Source organism: Crotalus tigris, unplaced genomic scaffold (assembly GCF_016545835.1).
Source record: "Crotalus tigris isolate CLP2741 ecotype Arizona unplaced genomic scaffold, ASM1654583v1 scf7180000017690.20705106771:4171800, whole genome shotgun sequence".
NCBI classification, from domain to species: domain Eukaryota; kingdom Metazoa; phylum Chordata; class Lepidosauria; order Squamata; family Viperidae; genus Crotalus; species Crotalus tigris.
The window spans coordinates 1371378-1386948 of NW_024096569.1; the positions used below are offsets into that span (position 1 = coordinate 1371378).

Sequence of the window (15571 nt, forward strand, 5' to 3'; positions counted from 1 at the left end):
TCTTCCCGTTTGCAATTGCTGAGTAGTGTTTTTCAACCTTAGCCCTCGAAGAGAGGCGGACTACAACTCCCAGCATCCCCTAAGGCTGGCTGGGGAATGCTGGGAGTTGAAGTCCACCTCTCTTAAGGGGGCCAAACCTGAGAAACATTGCCGCAGAGGAAGCTTTGTGGAAGAGAGGACGAAAAGGGTGAGTAACATTATAGAGAAAGGGGCAGAAATGCACAGCTATTCCAACCACGTTTTTTTTTTTTTTTTAAGGAGAGGGGTTATCTGGTTTTAATGTTCATTTTATTTTATTTCTTGAGCCCTGGCAAAGGTAGAAGCGGCCAGCTTAATGGAGCAAATTGCTCCCACCTACCCCCCACCTCGGTGAAGTAGCTCTGAATGGTTGCATGCTTTTACACACTCACTCTTGTTCTCCGCAAACAAAGGTGGACTGGCTCAAAGTGTAATTTTGTAGAGTCTAATTGCCCATTAGAGTGGACGGTCTCCCACTTTGCATAAAGGGCTCAGAATAATATAACCGTCGGCAGCAGAGAAAAAAACAGCAACACGGACTGAGGCTTTTGCAAAGGGCCTTTCCAGGCCTGCCCCCCCTCCCCCCCTTTTAGACAGTGTCCCCACCTCCCAAAATGAATTATCTAGCGAGAAAAGCGAGAAAATAAGGACTTGGGGCTGCAGGTTGCAATGCTTTCCTGGCTAGCGGTCATTCTTGACCACTATTTCTCAGCTTTGGCCATTTTAAGACGGGTGGACTTCAGCTCCCAGAATTCCCCAGACAGCCATGCTTTAAGACGGGTGGACTTCAGCTCCCAGAATTCCCCAGCCAGCCATGCTTTAAGACGGGTGGACTTCAACTCTCAGAATTCCCCAGCCAGCCATGCTTTAAGATGGGTGGACTTCACCTCCCAGAATTTCTCAGCCAGCGTGAGGGAACTATGCCCCTTTTATGACTTGTGGACTTCAACTCCCAGAATTCCTCAGCCAGCCTGAGAGAACTATGGCCCTTTTATGACTTCTGGACTTCAACTCCCAGAATTCCTCAGCCAGCATGCCTGGCTGAGGAATTCTGGGAGTTGAAGTCAACGAGTCATCAAAGGGCCGAGTTTGAAGACCCCTTCATTAAATGAACTGCTATAGACCAGGGACTCCCTATTTTAAGGATTCATTATTTATTAACCTATTAAATTTATATGTTGCCCATCTTGCTCTGCAAAAGGACTCTGGGTGGCTTTATTTATCTATCCATATATTTATTATATTCAGATGCAGCCATCAAAGGATGCTCAGTTGGGGTGCAGTGCATGCTGGGAGGGATACTAAAAAAGGGCATCTGTTGTTATTATTATTATTATTATTATATATGGATCATCGCACAGTCAGCCAGATGTTCAGACTGGATTTGGCATTTTGTCTACCTATCGAGTCCTTACCCAGGACCTAAGATAGGCAGATGTGGATGTTTGATGGTGTTACAGGTATCGTCGCAGGATGGAAGCAGTTCCTAATAAGGCTGCCTTTTGCAATTGACTAATAGCGAATTTGTCAATGCCAATGGTGTTCAAGTGGTGCTCCAGTTGTTTTGGGATTGCACCCAAGGAGCCTATTACTATTGGTACTACCCTTGCGTGCTTTTGCCACAGTCTTTCTATTTCTATTTGTAGGTCTTTGTATTTTGTTATTTTCTCCAGTTCTTTCTCTTCTATTCTGCTATCTCCAGGCATTGCCACGTCCACTATCCAGACTTTTTTGTCTTTCTTATCGACAATTGTTAAGTCTGGGGTGTTATGTTGCAGGTGCTTGTCTGTTTGAATTCTGAAGTCCCAGAGCAGTTTAATTTATCATTTTCTATGACTTTCTCTATTTTATGATCCCACCAGTTTTTGCTTACAGGCAAATGATATTTTTGCAGATCTTCCAATGCACCATTGTTGCTACTTTGTCATGCCGCTGCTTGTAGTCAGTCTGTGCAATCTTCTTGCAACAGCTTACCAAGTGGTCCACTGTTTCTTCAGCTTCTTTGCATAGGCGGCACTTACTGTCTGTTGCTGTCTTCTCAATTTTGACTTTGTATGCATTTGTCCTTAAGGCTTGGTCTTGTGCAGCCAGAATTAGTCCCACGGTCTCTTTCTTCAATTTTCCTGCTCTTAGCCATTGCCAGGTCTTGTTAATATCTGCTTTCCCAGCTATTTTTTTAATGTATTGGCCATGTAGTGCTTTGTCTTCCCATGCTTCTATTCTGTTCTTCATTTGGTCTTTCTTGTAGGCCAGTTTGGTCTCTCAAGTAGTCAGTAAGCCTTCCTGATATACTAATTTCAGTGCATCTTCATCATTGTTCTTCAGATATTCTTCCAAAGCCATTTTTTCTTCTTCAACCATCTGATGTACTTGTAGCATTCCACGCCCACCTATTTGCCCTGGTAGATAAAGTCTATCAATGTCACTGCGTGGATGAAGGGCATGATTCATTGTCATTATTTTTCTGGTCTGCCTATCCATTGCTTTTATTATTATTATTATTATTATTATTATTATTATTATTATTATTATTATTATTATTATTATTATTATTATGTGGGAGGCACGGTTTCCTCAGTCATATATTGGACCATCTGAACAAGATTTGGGGACGAAAATGTGAATTTCCCCTTCATTCCACAGATGGAGCTATTCAGTATGGATGTTTAGAATTGACTAAAATTAAAATTTGTTCAAATGTAAAGCATATTCAAATTTAAAATATAACCCAATTAACATTTATTAGAACTTATTATTTAGAATTTATTGAAATTTAGAATTTGTTAGAAGTAGTCTTTCTTCTCAGGACCCCTTGATAAGCACAGACTTTTGTATATTCCCAGTTAGTATTTCTTTTTTTTCTTGTTCTAAATTTGACTTTTTAATTTGGCGTCTCAAAATTTTCTAAATTCGGCTTTTCTTTTTAATTCTGAGGTATTATTTCCTGTTAGTTTGAGGGGTGGGGGGGTGAATCTGGACTGCAAATCTCCAGTTGCCCACTAGGGGGCAGCAAAGAGATCCCACCATCTTGTTTTTGACGCCCTCTTATGGTAGGCCTAGTTTTGCTTTTCCCCCCCCCATACATATTATCCAATTAGATGAACCGCAGGACATGACTGACAGGTTGGTTCCCGCCTCCCCTCGACCCCCGCTTCTCGTTGCCGCCTCGAGGTTGTACTGCAGAATGATTGACAATCGACGTAACTTTCCCCGCCCCTTCTTCCCCACCAACCGCCGCTCATTGTTTTCCCCCCCCCCCCATCCGCCCCGCCCTTCGTGATTTGCGCGCGAACTATTGTCCCTCCCTATCACGCCCTCAACTGCTTCTCTCAGACTCGTCCGCCTGTCACTCATCAGAAACTATCCTCGCGCCCACCGCCCGCGGCAACGCCGTTCCTTTACAGGCCCGAGGCTCCGCCCTCCGCAGCAACGGGTGCCACGCGGAGCTCCTCCCCCGAAGCCTGTACCGTTGATCTGTTGCCCTGGAAACGTTGATGAGGGGGCGGAGTCCTGGGAGAGACCAAGCTGCTTTGGAGGGGGGACAGGTGCGAAGTTGGGACGGGTTGAAGGAAAAGGGGGGTGCGCGCTTGGAAGAAGGGGCGAGGGGGTGGGGAGGGGGCTCAAGCAGGGAGGGGGCGAGCAGAGGCTTCTGGGAAACCCTCAGGACAGGTAGAGTAGTGGTGAGTGCGGCCTTCTCCAACCTGGCGCCCACCAGAGAGGCTGGGACTTCAGCTCCCACAATGCCCTGCAATGCTGCCTTGCTGCAGGGGTTGCTGGGAAATGCAGTCCCAGGGCATCAGCAAGGGGGTCTCTTTCCTTGCATGCTGTGTGGGTCACGGAGGAGATGGGGCCAGGGTCCTAGGGCAGAGGATGATGGGAGGGACTTGGGAGGGGGATGTCTTGCATCCAGGAGAGGGATGGGGGGGGGGGAAATGAGAGAGGGGGTGGGGTCCCCTCCCCTCTCTGCCCCTTCCCCACAATTAGTTGTGAATTCAACAGGTGTATACATGGTGGGGCTGGCTTTGCACCCCAGCTAAGTGGAAATATGGTTTGCCTTGGATGGGACTGCCCATTAGGGCAGGGTTTTTCAACCTTGGCCCCTTTAAGATGGGTGGACTTCAATTCCCAGAATTCCCCAGCCAGCCTTGCTTGGCTGGGGAATTCTGGGAGTTGAAGTCCACCCGTCTTAAAGGGGCCAAGGTTGAAAAACCCGGCATTAAGAGTTTGCCAACCATCAGTATGAACTTAGTTCAGGGATCTTCAGACTTGGCCCTTTCATGATGGGTGGACTTCAACTCCCAGAATTCCTCAGCCAGCCACACTGACTGAGGAATTCTGGGAGTTGAAATCCACCTGTCATCAAAGGGCCAAGTTTGAAGACCCTTGACTTAGATCAAGGACTCATTCTTAGTCAACCATGATGAAAGAAATGGTGGGCTTCATCTAGAGTGGGAAGCCCCGCCGGGCACGGATTTGGGGTGATTCGAACCCGAGTCCCGGTTGGGTCCAGATCTTACCAGGTGGCTTAAGCCGATGCTGTCGAAGAGAAAAAGGAAGCATCCTTTTATTGTTTATTATTCCTTCAGTTTCACAACGGCACCCCCCAAAAAATATCAAAGATAAATTTGCAATTTGGAATACATTTTACAAACGATAAATAAGCATTTATCCTCAACAACAGCATTTTTGAGAGGTGAAGAGCAGAGAGCGGGGCTCCTGTTTGCTTTCGGCTACGTTTACTAATTCCTGACCTCCATTGCAACGCGGATGATGTCTTGCAGAATCCCGCGCTAAAAGATGAGCGCCCGGCGGCGTGGCACGATTGGCGAGAAGAAAGGGAAACGCGGTTCCGGGCGCACAGCGTCGGTATCCGGACAGAAGAGTGAAGTGCCGGGTCTGCTGCTCAGCGACGATGACCTTGCTGGTATTTGCACAATTTGACTTAATCTCAATCAGAATAGAACTGGAAGGGACCTTGGAGGTCATCTAGTCCAACCCCATGCTCAAGCAAGAAACACTGGACCACTTCAGACAGAATAGAGCAGGAAGGGACCTTGGAGGTCATCTAGTCCAGCCCCATGCTCAAGCAAGAAACACTAGACCACTTTAGACAAATATATAATGTAATCAGAATAGAGCTGGGAGGGACCCTGGAGGTCATATAGTCCAACCCCCTGCTCAGGCAGGAGACCCTATACCATTCCAGACAAATGGCTGTCCAGTCTCTTCTTGAAACACTTCCAGTGATGGAGCACCCATAACTTCTGGAGGCAGGTGGTTCCACTGGTTAATTGTTCTCGTTGTCGGGAAATTTCTCTTTAATTCCAGGTTGCTTCTCTCCTTGGTGAGTTTCCATCTGTTGCTTCTTGTCTTTGCCTTCAGGCGCTTTGGAGAATAGCTTGACTCCCTCTTCTTCGGGGCAGCCCCTTATCCTTCTCTTCGTTAAACTAGACATACCCAATTCCAGCAGCAGTTCCTTGTATGTTTTAGCCTCCAGTCTCCTAATCATCTTTGTTGCTCTTCTCTGTACTCTTTCCAGAGTCTCAACATCTTTTTTTACATCAGGGTGACCCAAACTGGATGCCGTATTCCACATGTGGCCTTACCAAGGCCTTGTAAAGTGGTATTAACCCTTCACGTGATCTTCATTCTCTCCCTCTGTTAATGCAGCCCAGCACTGTGTTGGCCTTTTTGGCAGCTGCAGCACACGGCTGGCTCCTATTTAAGTGATTGTCCACTAAGACTCTGAGATCCCTCTCACAATTGCTACTATTGAGCAAGGTACCCACTATAACAGTGGTTCTCAACCTGTGGGTCGGGACCCCATTTGGGGTCGAACGACCATTTCACGGGGGTCGCCAAACAACGCAGTCGGCCATTTTTTTCCCCTTTTCCTTAGCTGGGCTACTCCCTTTTATTCTATTGGCTTTTGAAAGCCAATAGAATAGACTCTCTTGAATAGAGTCTAATTCTATTGGCTTTCCAAAGCCAATAGGAATTGTCCAGGCTGTCTCTGCCCTGCTGAGCCCGCCCAAAGCCCCATTCTGCAAACGGTGCTGCACCAGTTGAGTAGTCCTCGACTTACGACCGGTTGAGTAGTCCTCGACTTACAACCGGTTGGGGGTCGCGACATTAAAAAGGTTGAGAACCACTGCGCTACAGTATCCCTGTGCGTTTGGTTTTTCTTGCCTAAATGTAAAACCTCACTTTTTTTTCACGCACTCGTTCTGGACTGTTCCCTGAAATGAGGAGGGCAGTGAAAAAGTGAATTACGGCCAGTTCTCGTACTGAACAGTCACTAAACGAATGGCTGTTAAGCCGAGGACTATACGTGCTCTTTGGAGTCACCCGGGACGGGGGTCTTTGCACGCACCCCGGCGTTCGGGCCGCAGCCCCCTCGCGTGGATCGGGTCGTGTCCGGCGAACAGATGCAGCTGAGCCCGACAGCTGCAGCTTCCTGTTCAATTAGCCGCATCCTTTTGACGCCAGCCTTTGCGCCTCGAAAAATAAAATAAAATAAAATAAGAAAGGCAACGGCATCTGTTGGAAATTAATGGGGTGATGCAGGTCAGCCTCGAAAGGCAGGCTTCCTCCTCCTCCTTCTTCCCCCCTCCTTGGAGGGCTAGACTCGGCACCGGGAGGGGGTCTTTCCCTAGCGAACCCCCTCCTCTTTATGTCTGGGGGGAACACGTGTGCATCAGATTCATCTCACCTGCGTGTTTCCACAGTAACTGGCCAGGATTTGCAAAGATGCCCTTGTGGTGCCAGCTCCTACTACTGGCACTGCCGCTGACGAATCCCGAACCTTGTTGCCATCTCTCTTTGCAACAGGTGGGGGGACTCACCTCGCCCCCTAACTCAGGAGTGCGCGCCGGGGAGCTGAAGCCACGGGGGGGGGGGGAGGAGGAGTTATAGCACGCGACAAGTGCCAGACGCTTGATTATGGAAGAGAGGGTGCACGGATGAAAGTGCTGTGCTAGAGACTCTGGTGATAATGCTGGGGGGGGGGAGAGAGACAGACAGAGAGAGAGATGAGGGAGAAAGAAAGGGAGGGAGAAAGAAAGGGGGAGGGAGAGAGAAGGAAGAAGAGAGAGGAGAAAAGAAAAAGAAAGAAAGAAAGAAAGAAAGAGAGAGAGAAGGAGACAAAGAGAGGAGGGAGAAAGAAAGAGAGAGGGAGGGAGAGAAAAAGAAGGGGAGGGAGAGAGAAGGAGGAAGAGAGGAGAAAAAGAAAGAGAAAGAAACAAAAGGAGAGAGAGAGAAGGGGACAGAGAAGAGGGAGAAAGAAAGACGAGGGAGGGAGAGAAAAAGAACGGGAGGAGGAAGAAAGAAAGGGAGGGAGGGAGAAAAAGAAAAGGAGGGAGAAAGAGGGAGGGAGAGAGAAAAAGAAGGGGAGGGAGAGAAGGAAGAAGAGAGGAGAAAAAGAAAGAAAGAAAAAAGAAAAAGGGAGACAGAAGGAGACAAAGAGGAGGGAGAAAGAAAGAGGGAGGGAGGGAGAGAAAAAGAAGGGGAGGGAGAGAGAAGGAAGAAGAGAGGAGAAAAAGAAAGAGAAAGAAAGAAAAGGAGAGAGAGAAGGGAACAGAGGAGGGAGAAAGAAAGACGAGGGAGGGAGAGAAAAAGAAAGGGAGGAGGAAGAAAGGGAGGGAGGGAGGGAGGGAGGGAGAGAGAAAAAGAAAAGGAGGGAGAAAGAGGGAGGGAGAGAGAAAAAGGGAGGTGGGAGAAAGAAAGGGAGGGAGGGAGAGAGAAAAAGAAAAGGAGGGAGAAAGAGGGAGGGAGAGAGAAAAAGAAAAGGAGGGAGAAAGAGGGAGGGAGAGAGAAAAAGGGAGGTGGGAGAAAGAAAGGGAGGGAGGGAGAGAGAAAAAGAAAGGGAGAGAAGGAAGAAAAGAGGAGAAAGAAAAAGAAAAAAGAAAGAAAGGGAGAGAGGGAGAAGGAGACAGGAGGGAGAAAGAAAGGGAGGGAGGGAGAGAAAAAGAAGGGAAGGAGAGAGGAAGAAGAGGGAAAAGAAAGAAAAAAGAAAAGAAAGAAAAGAAAAAGAAAGAAGGGAGACAGAGAGAGGAGGGAGAAAGAGAGAGAGGGAGGGAGAGAGAGGAGAAAGAAAGAAAAGAAAGGAAGACAGAAAAGGAGAGAGACCTCCCACCTGCTTAACAGGTGGCATCCCCTGCCACGACCCCCACCCCGGGCTGCCCCCTCCCCAAACTGAGCCCCTTCTGCTGGAGTGCCCCATTCGCTTTGGTTCCGCTGTGGTTTGCAAGGGGCCCCGTTTCCGCGTGCCCCCCCCCACAGGGAGAGTGAGGGGTTTAATCTTGGGGAGGGGGGCAGAGGCTGCTTGGCTGGGCTTTCCCCCCCTCCTTTTTGCAAGAAGAGAAGGTTGGGATCCCGTGCTCCGGGCGTCCACACACTGCGATTCCTCGATTTCTCACTTGACGCTTTTTTTTTTCAGAGCCGCGTCACTTCCAACGGTCACTAAATGAATTCTCCTAAGTTGAGGACTAGTTGCACTCTCAGGCGTGTGCTTTTGCGTAGCGCGCGAGGGTCCCTCCTTTTCTCTGATGCTCCCCTCTGGCCTGGCTTCCCGACCCGCCAAGTGTAACACCCCACCCCCACCCCCACACGTCTGGAATGGTCTAGGATTTCCTGCTTGAGCAGGGGGTTGGACTAGATAACCTCCAAGGCCCCTTCCAGCTCTCTTCTGATTCTAATTCTGTCTTCTGTTCTGTTCTCTGTTCCGAATTCCGAGTTTATTCAATTCAATTCTATTCTAATTCTGCATTCTATTCTATTCTGAATTCTGAATTTATTCAATTCAATTCTAATTCTGAATTCTATTCTATTCTAATTTTTATTATTCTATTCTAATTTTTAGTATTCTATTCTATTCTAATTTTTATTCTATTCTACTCTATTCTATTTTATTCTATTCTGAATTCTATTCTATTCTAATTTTTATTCTATTCTAATTTTTATTACTCTATTCTATTCTAATTTTTATTCTATTCTAATTTTTATTCTATTCTATTCTATTCTAATTTTTATTCTATTCTAATTTTTATTCTATTCTATTCTATTCTAATTTTTATTCTATTCTACTCTATTCTATTTTATTTTATTCTAAATTCCATTCTATTCTGTTCTATTCTTTTCTATTCTATATTCTAATTTTTATTATTCTATTCTATTCTAATTTTTATTCTATTCTATTCTATTCTATTTTATTCTATTCTGAATTCTATTCTATTCTAATTTTTATTCTATTCTAATTTTTATTATTCTATTCTAATTTTTATTCTATTCTAATTTTTATTATTCTATTCTATTCTAATTTTTATTCTATTCTACTCTATTCTATTTTATTTTATTCTGAATTCCATTCTATTCTGTTCTATTCTTTTCTATTCTATATTCTAATTTTTAATATTCTATTCTATTCTAATTTTTATTCTGTTCTACTCTATTCTCTTCTGTAATTCTATTCTATTCTAATTTTTATTATTCTATTCTACCCTATTCTACTCTATTCTCTTCTGTAATTCTATTCTATTCTAATTTTTATTATTCTATTCTATTCTACTATACTCTACTCTATTCTATTCTGTAATTCTATTCTATTCTATTCTAATTTTTATTATTCTATTCTATTCTATTCTATTCTATTCTATTCTATTCTATTCTATTCTATTCTATTCTATTCTATTCCATTCCTTCACAAGCCAAGGGCACAAGGATGCTCCCTGCCCTTCCCAAGCCAGCTCTGAGCTGCAAGCCTTGCAAGAGATGGGCCACTTCCATTCAGCTTTTCCTCTCCAAGGCGCCAAGACCGGAAGCTGCTCGGGTTCTGGGTTCGAATCCTTAGCCTCTCCACCCTAGAGGAAGTGTCGGAAGAGCTTTGTAAAGGAGGAGTAGGAGAAAGGCCGGGTCCCAAACGCAGCCCTACCACTTCTGCTATCCCTGGGTCACTCCCACCCCCAAAACATCCCGGGCTGTTGTGCCTGTTGCAGAAGGACCTCCCCCCCCGGTCTTTCCTCGTCCCCTCCCCATCCCGTATGTGATGCCAGAATCAACGGCGGGAATTTAGCCCATTGTAGAGTGGTATTAATACTTCACATGATCTTGATAGAATCAAGATCAGGTGAAGTGTTAATACCACTTTACAAGGCCTTGGTAAGGCCACACTTGGAATACGCCATCCAGTTTTGGTCACCACAATGTAAAAAAGAGGTTGAGACTCTAGAAAGAGGGCAGAGAAGAGCAACAAAGATGATTAGGGAACTGGAGGCTAAAACATATAAGGAACGGTTGCTAGAATTGGTTATGTCTAGTTTAATGAAGAGAAGGACGAGGGGGGACATGATAGCAGTGTTCCAATATCTCAGGGGCTGCCACAAAAAAGAGGGGGTCCACCTATTCTCCAAAGCCCCTGAAGGCAGGACAAGAAGCAACGGGTGGAAACTAACCAAGGAGAGAAGCAACCTAGAACTAAGGAGAAACTTCCTGACAGTGAGAACAATTAACCAGTGGAACTACCTGCCTCTAGAAGCGGTGAATGCTCCAACACTGGACGTCTTTAAGAAGAGACTGGACAGCCATTTGTCCGAAATGGTGTAGGGTTTCCTGCCTGAGCAGGGGGTTGAACTAGATGACCTTCAAGGTCCCTTCCAACTTTACTACTATTACTATTACTCATGGAGTGCCAAGCCTCTCCACAGTGGGCTCACTCACCGATTCTCCAGCTTTGGCAGAAGATCTGGTGATCCCATCGTACTAGGGGCGGGGTGGGGGCTACCCTGCCAACCTCACATTTCCAGACCGGGTTTCTGCCCTGCTGCGCGAGAGTCTGTAAGTTGGAATATTATTATTATTATTTTTCCCCCCTGCTTGGAGTGCTAAAATGTCTCGGTGGTCTCTGTCTCCCACACAGACCCCCCCACCCCACCCCAAATTTCCTGCTTCTGCAGACCCTCCTCTGCTCTGGGTGCAGGATCTCTACGGGGAGGGGGGGGAAGGCGGTCCTCCGAAACTGCCGTTTTCAATCAGCGCGGAGCCTAGCCGCTCGTGACCAAATCTGACACGAAAAGAGGTTTTTATGGGGAAATGAAATTGTAATTTAGTCTGACAACGCCAAATGTTTTCCCCAGGAAAACATTTCCCTCTCTCTCTCTCCGTCTCTGAATTCCAACAGAATAAATGAAAGCAAGATAATGTCTTTGGGCCTTTATTTTTGGGGGAGGGGGGTAAAGATCGAGAAACAGCCGACAGGAATTTTGCAGACGGCTTTTTATTTGTTTACTTTTATCTGTTTATTAGATTATTATTTTTTTCTCCTCCTCCAGCCTGGATGACTTTAGAACTAACTCAAGGCAGCGAACCTGGCTAATATCCCTCTTTTCTCCTCCTATTTTCCACGCAACCACAGCCCTGCGAGGTGGGTCGGGCTTAGGGAGAAGGAGCGGAGCAAAGTCAGCCAGCCAGCTTTCGTGCCTGAGGCGGGACTAGAATTCCCAGTCTCCTGGCCATTGGCCCAAAGTCACCCAGTCAGCTTTCATGTCTAAGGCGGAACTAGAACTCACCGTCTGCTGGCGATTGGCCCAAAGTCACGCAGCCGGCTTTCACACTAAGGCGGGACTGGAATTCCCAGTCTCCTGGCGATTGGCCCAAATTCACCCAGCCGGCTTTCATGTCTAAGGCGGGACTAGAACTCACCGTCTCCTGGCGATTGGCCCACAGTCACCCAGCCGGCTTTCATGTCTAAGGCGGGACTAGAACTCACCGTCTCCTGGCGATGGGTCCAAAGTCACGCAGCCAGCTTTCATGCCTAAGGCGGGACTAGAACTCACCGTCTCCTGGCGATTAGCCGAAAGTCACCCAGCCAGCTTTCGTGCCTAAGGCGGGACTAGAATTCCCCGTCTCCTGGCGATTGGCCCAAAGTCACCCAGCTGGCTTTCATTCCTAAGGCGGGACTAGAACTCACCGTCTCCTGGCGATTGGCCCAAAGCCAGCCAGTTGGCTTTTAGGTCTAATGCAGGACTAGAATTTCCAGTCTCCTGGTGATGCATGCCTAAGACGGAACCGTGATTGGCTTAAAGTTACCCCAGTTGACTTTCACGGCTAAGGCGGAACTATAATTCACCGTCTCCTGCTTTCTAGCCTGGTGCTGTAACCACTAGGCCAAACTGAGGAGTGGCTGGGATGTACCTTGGAGGCCCACCCCATCCGCTTCCTGCCTCCAAGAAGCAACCCCGGCCCCGGGGGGGGGGGAGAAACTTGCACCTAGCAAAAGTTGCCAGGATCCCTTTTGGGGGGGGGGGAAGTTGGCTTGTTTCTGAACGGAAGGGCAAAGGTGGCTTGCGAAGGTGGCCAGGAGTCGGCATCTCGGAGGCTTCCGGATGGCAGAGCCTCTCTCCTCCTGCTGAGGGCTGCCCACGATCCTAAGGCAGGCTTCCACAGCCCTGGCCGTGGATCATGGCCAGGGATCATGGGGTTTGTAGTTAGCAACGCGTGGGCCGGGGAGGACGGCCACCCCCCCCCTAAAATATAAAGCGGCATCCTTGGGGCGAGAGAAGCTCCTTGCCTTTCTTAGCCTTTCCTTTCCCTAGCCCTTCTTCCCCGCCCCTTCTCCCAAACAACACCCCTGCGAGGTAGGCCAGCCGAAGAGGAAGGGAATTCCCTCCGCCTGCGTAGGCTGAAACTCTGGCTCTTCCCCATTCTTCCTCTGGGGCCTGTACCCCCGCCCCCACTCTGACCCCCACTTTTCTCTTCTCGCCCTCCCCCCAGAGGAAAGCCCGTCCGAGCTGCCGGAAGAGCCGGAAGAGAGCATGGAGATGGTGGTCGTTCCTTCCATCCACATGGAGGGAGAGGCGGATTTGGTAAGTGGCCGTTTTGCCTGGTTGGGGGGGGGTCTTTCTTGCCACTGGGTCCCTTTGGGTCACCCTCCACCAACAAGACCCCCTCCAAATTCTCGGGATGCACAGCTAATCCACTAAACCAGGGGTAGGCAACCTCGGCTCTTTTATGACTCGTGGACTTCAACTCCCAGAATTCCTGAGCCAGCCAGGCTGAGGGGAAAGGGAGAGGTTTCCAAGCTGAGCCAGGCTAGCTCAGGAATTCTGGGAGTTGAAGTCCACGAGTCATGAAGGGGCCATAGTTCCCCCATGCTGGCTCAGGAATTCTGGGAGTTGAAGTCCAGGAGTCATGAAGGGGCCATAGTTCCCCCATGCTGGCTCAGGAATTCTGGGAGTTGAAGTCCAGGAGTCATGAAGGGGCCATAGTTCCCCTCAGGCTGGCTCAGGAATTCTGGGAGTTGAAGTCCAGGAGTCATGAAGGGGCCATAGTTCCCCCATGCTGGCTCAGGAATTCTGGGAGTTGAAGTCCAGGAGTCATCAAGGGAGCCATAGTTCCCCTCAGGCTGGCTCAGGAATTCTGGGAGTTGAAGTCCACAAGTCATAAAAAGGGGTCATCGTTCCCCACCTCTGGTCTAGGCCAGTGGTAGTCCACCTTGGCTCTTTTAGGACTGGTGGATTTCAACTCCCAGAATTCCTGAGCCAGCCATGCTGAGAGGAAAGGGAGAGGTTTCCAAGCTGAGCCATGTTGGCTCAGGAATTCTGGGAGTTGAAGTCCCCGAGTCATGAAGGGGCCAAAGTTTCCCTCATGCTGGCTCAGGAATTCTGGGAGTTGAAGTCCATGAGTCCTAAAAGAGCCGAGGTTGCCTACCCCTGCATTAATAATTCGCTTAGTGACGGTTCACCATTTTGTACACATACACACACACACATGACCTGGTGCTACCCTGTCCTGAAGGAAGGCGAGAAACTTCCTAACGGTGAGGACAATTAACCAGGGCAACAGCTGGTTCATCACTAAGAAGAGACTGGACAGCCACTTGTCTGAAATGGTACAGGGTCTCCTCCCTCTTTGAGCAGGGGGTTGGACTAGAAGACCTCTGAGGTCCCTTTCCACTCTATTATCCTGTTATTCCACCTCCTTCTCTTCCTCCTCCTTTTTAAGAAGAGACTGGACAGCCATTTGTCTGAAAACGGTCTAGTGCTTGGGGTTGGACTAGGTGATCTCTAAGGTCCCTTCCGTTATTCCTCCTCCTTCTCTTGAAGAAGAGACTGGATAGCCATTTGTCTGAAATGGACTCCTCCTGTTCCTTTAGGGCAGTGCTTCTCAACGTTTGTGTGACGGCGACCCCCGCCACACAAACGTTCTGCGCATGCGCGGTGCCGCGCGCATGGGGGCGGGCCCCCAATGCACAGCGCGCATGCGCAGCGTCGCCCCATGCGTGACGCGCATGCGCGCCGCCCCCATGCGCGACGCGCGTGCGTGGTGCCGCCCCATGCGCGATGCGCATGCGTGGTGCCGCCCCCATGTGCGATGCACATGCATGGCGGCACGCGTGCACGGCGCCGCCCCCGTGTGCGGCGCGCATGCACGGCGCCGCAAAAAATGGCGGATCGCCACCTTTGGTGACCCCCAAAAAATGGTCGATCGACCCCAAATGGGGTCGCGACCCATAGGTTGAGAACCGCTGCTTTAGGGTCTCCCGCTTGAGCAGGGGGTTGGACTAGATGATCTCCCAGGTCCCTTCCAAGTCTGTTATTCGGTTCTTCCTCCTCCTCCTTTTGGTCTAGGCCAGTGGTTCTCAACCTTTTTAATGCCACGACCCCCCAACCGGTCGTAAGTCGAGGACTACTCAACCGGTCGTAAGTCAAGGACTACTCAACTGGTGCAGCACCGTTTGCAGAATGGGGCTTTTGGCGGGCTCAGCAGGGCAGAGACAGCCTGGACAATTCCTATTGGCTTTTGAAAGCCAATCGAATTAGACTCTATTCAAGAGAGTCTATTCTATTGGCTTTCAAAAGCCAATAGAATAAAAGGGAGGAGCACAGCTAAGGAAAAGGGGGAAAAAAATGGCGGACTGCGTTGTTTGGCGACCCCCGTGAAATGGTCGTTCGACCCCAAATGGGATCCCGACCCACAGGTTGAGAACCACTGGTCTGATTGATTGATTGATTGATTGAGTGCCGCTGTGGCATTGCATCTGCAGCCAGCAATTTTGCCCGAGGAGGGGGAGAGGGAGCAAGACCCTCCTCTAGGCCCAGACTGCCCCCCCTCCTTTCCCCCCCACCCCACAAGACAAAAGGCCAAGGGTGTGCGTGTGTGGGTGTGTTTTCTGCTTGCAATCTCGCACACTTCCCTTGCACTACACACCCCAGCACATCTGGTTCTGCACTTCCACGCCAGATGTTGCGGTAATGGGATCCCGATGGCCCGGGGTTTTCTCGGAAAAGCTCTTAGGAATAAGGGTGGGGGGGGGCTTACTTGGGGGGGGGAGGGGAAGGCTGGAAAAAAAATCCCACCTTTTTTTTTTTTCCGTGTTTCCCCGGGCCGCCCAAGTTTGCGTAGTCCTCGACTTAACGACAGTGATTTGAGGTCACGGTTATTGTCCTTAAGTCGTGCCGGCCGCCAGCCGGCTGACCGCACGACCGTGCCCGCTTTTGTGAGTGGCTTTTTTGAGACGGTCGTTCAGCGGGTCACCGGTCGTTAAGCGAATCCGTTGTCC

At 48.8% G+C, this 15571-nt stretch overlaps 1 protein-coding gene across 4 annotated transcripts in view; it reads left to right on the forward strand.

Annotated features, from left to right (window-relative positions):
• Positions 1 to 15571, forward strand: part of DNAH2 (dynein axonemal heavy chain 2) — a 167437-nt gene that overhangs the window by 29989 nt on the left and 121877 nt on the right. For 3 of the 4 annotated variants that reach the window (XR_005556086.1, XM_039337947.1, XM_039337949.1), the window contains exons 1-3: positions 3429 to 3563; positions 4800 to 4942; positions 12784 to 12875. Coding sequence is in view for 3 of the 4 variants with exons in the window: in XM_039337947.1 (XP_039193881.1) it covers positions 4816 to 4942; positions 12784 to 12875 (219 nt within the window). In the remaining variant the exon portion in view is untranslated. Of the gene's footprint in view, positions 1 to 3428; positions 3564 to 4799; positions 4943 to 12783; positions 12876 to 15571 lie in introns of those variants that run through there. The other variant, XM_039337948.1, reaches the window with a different exon arrangement.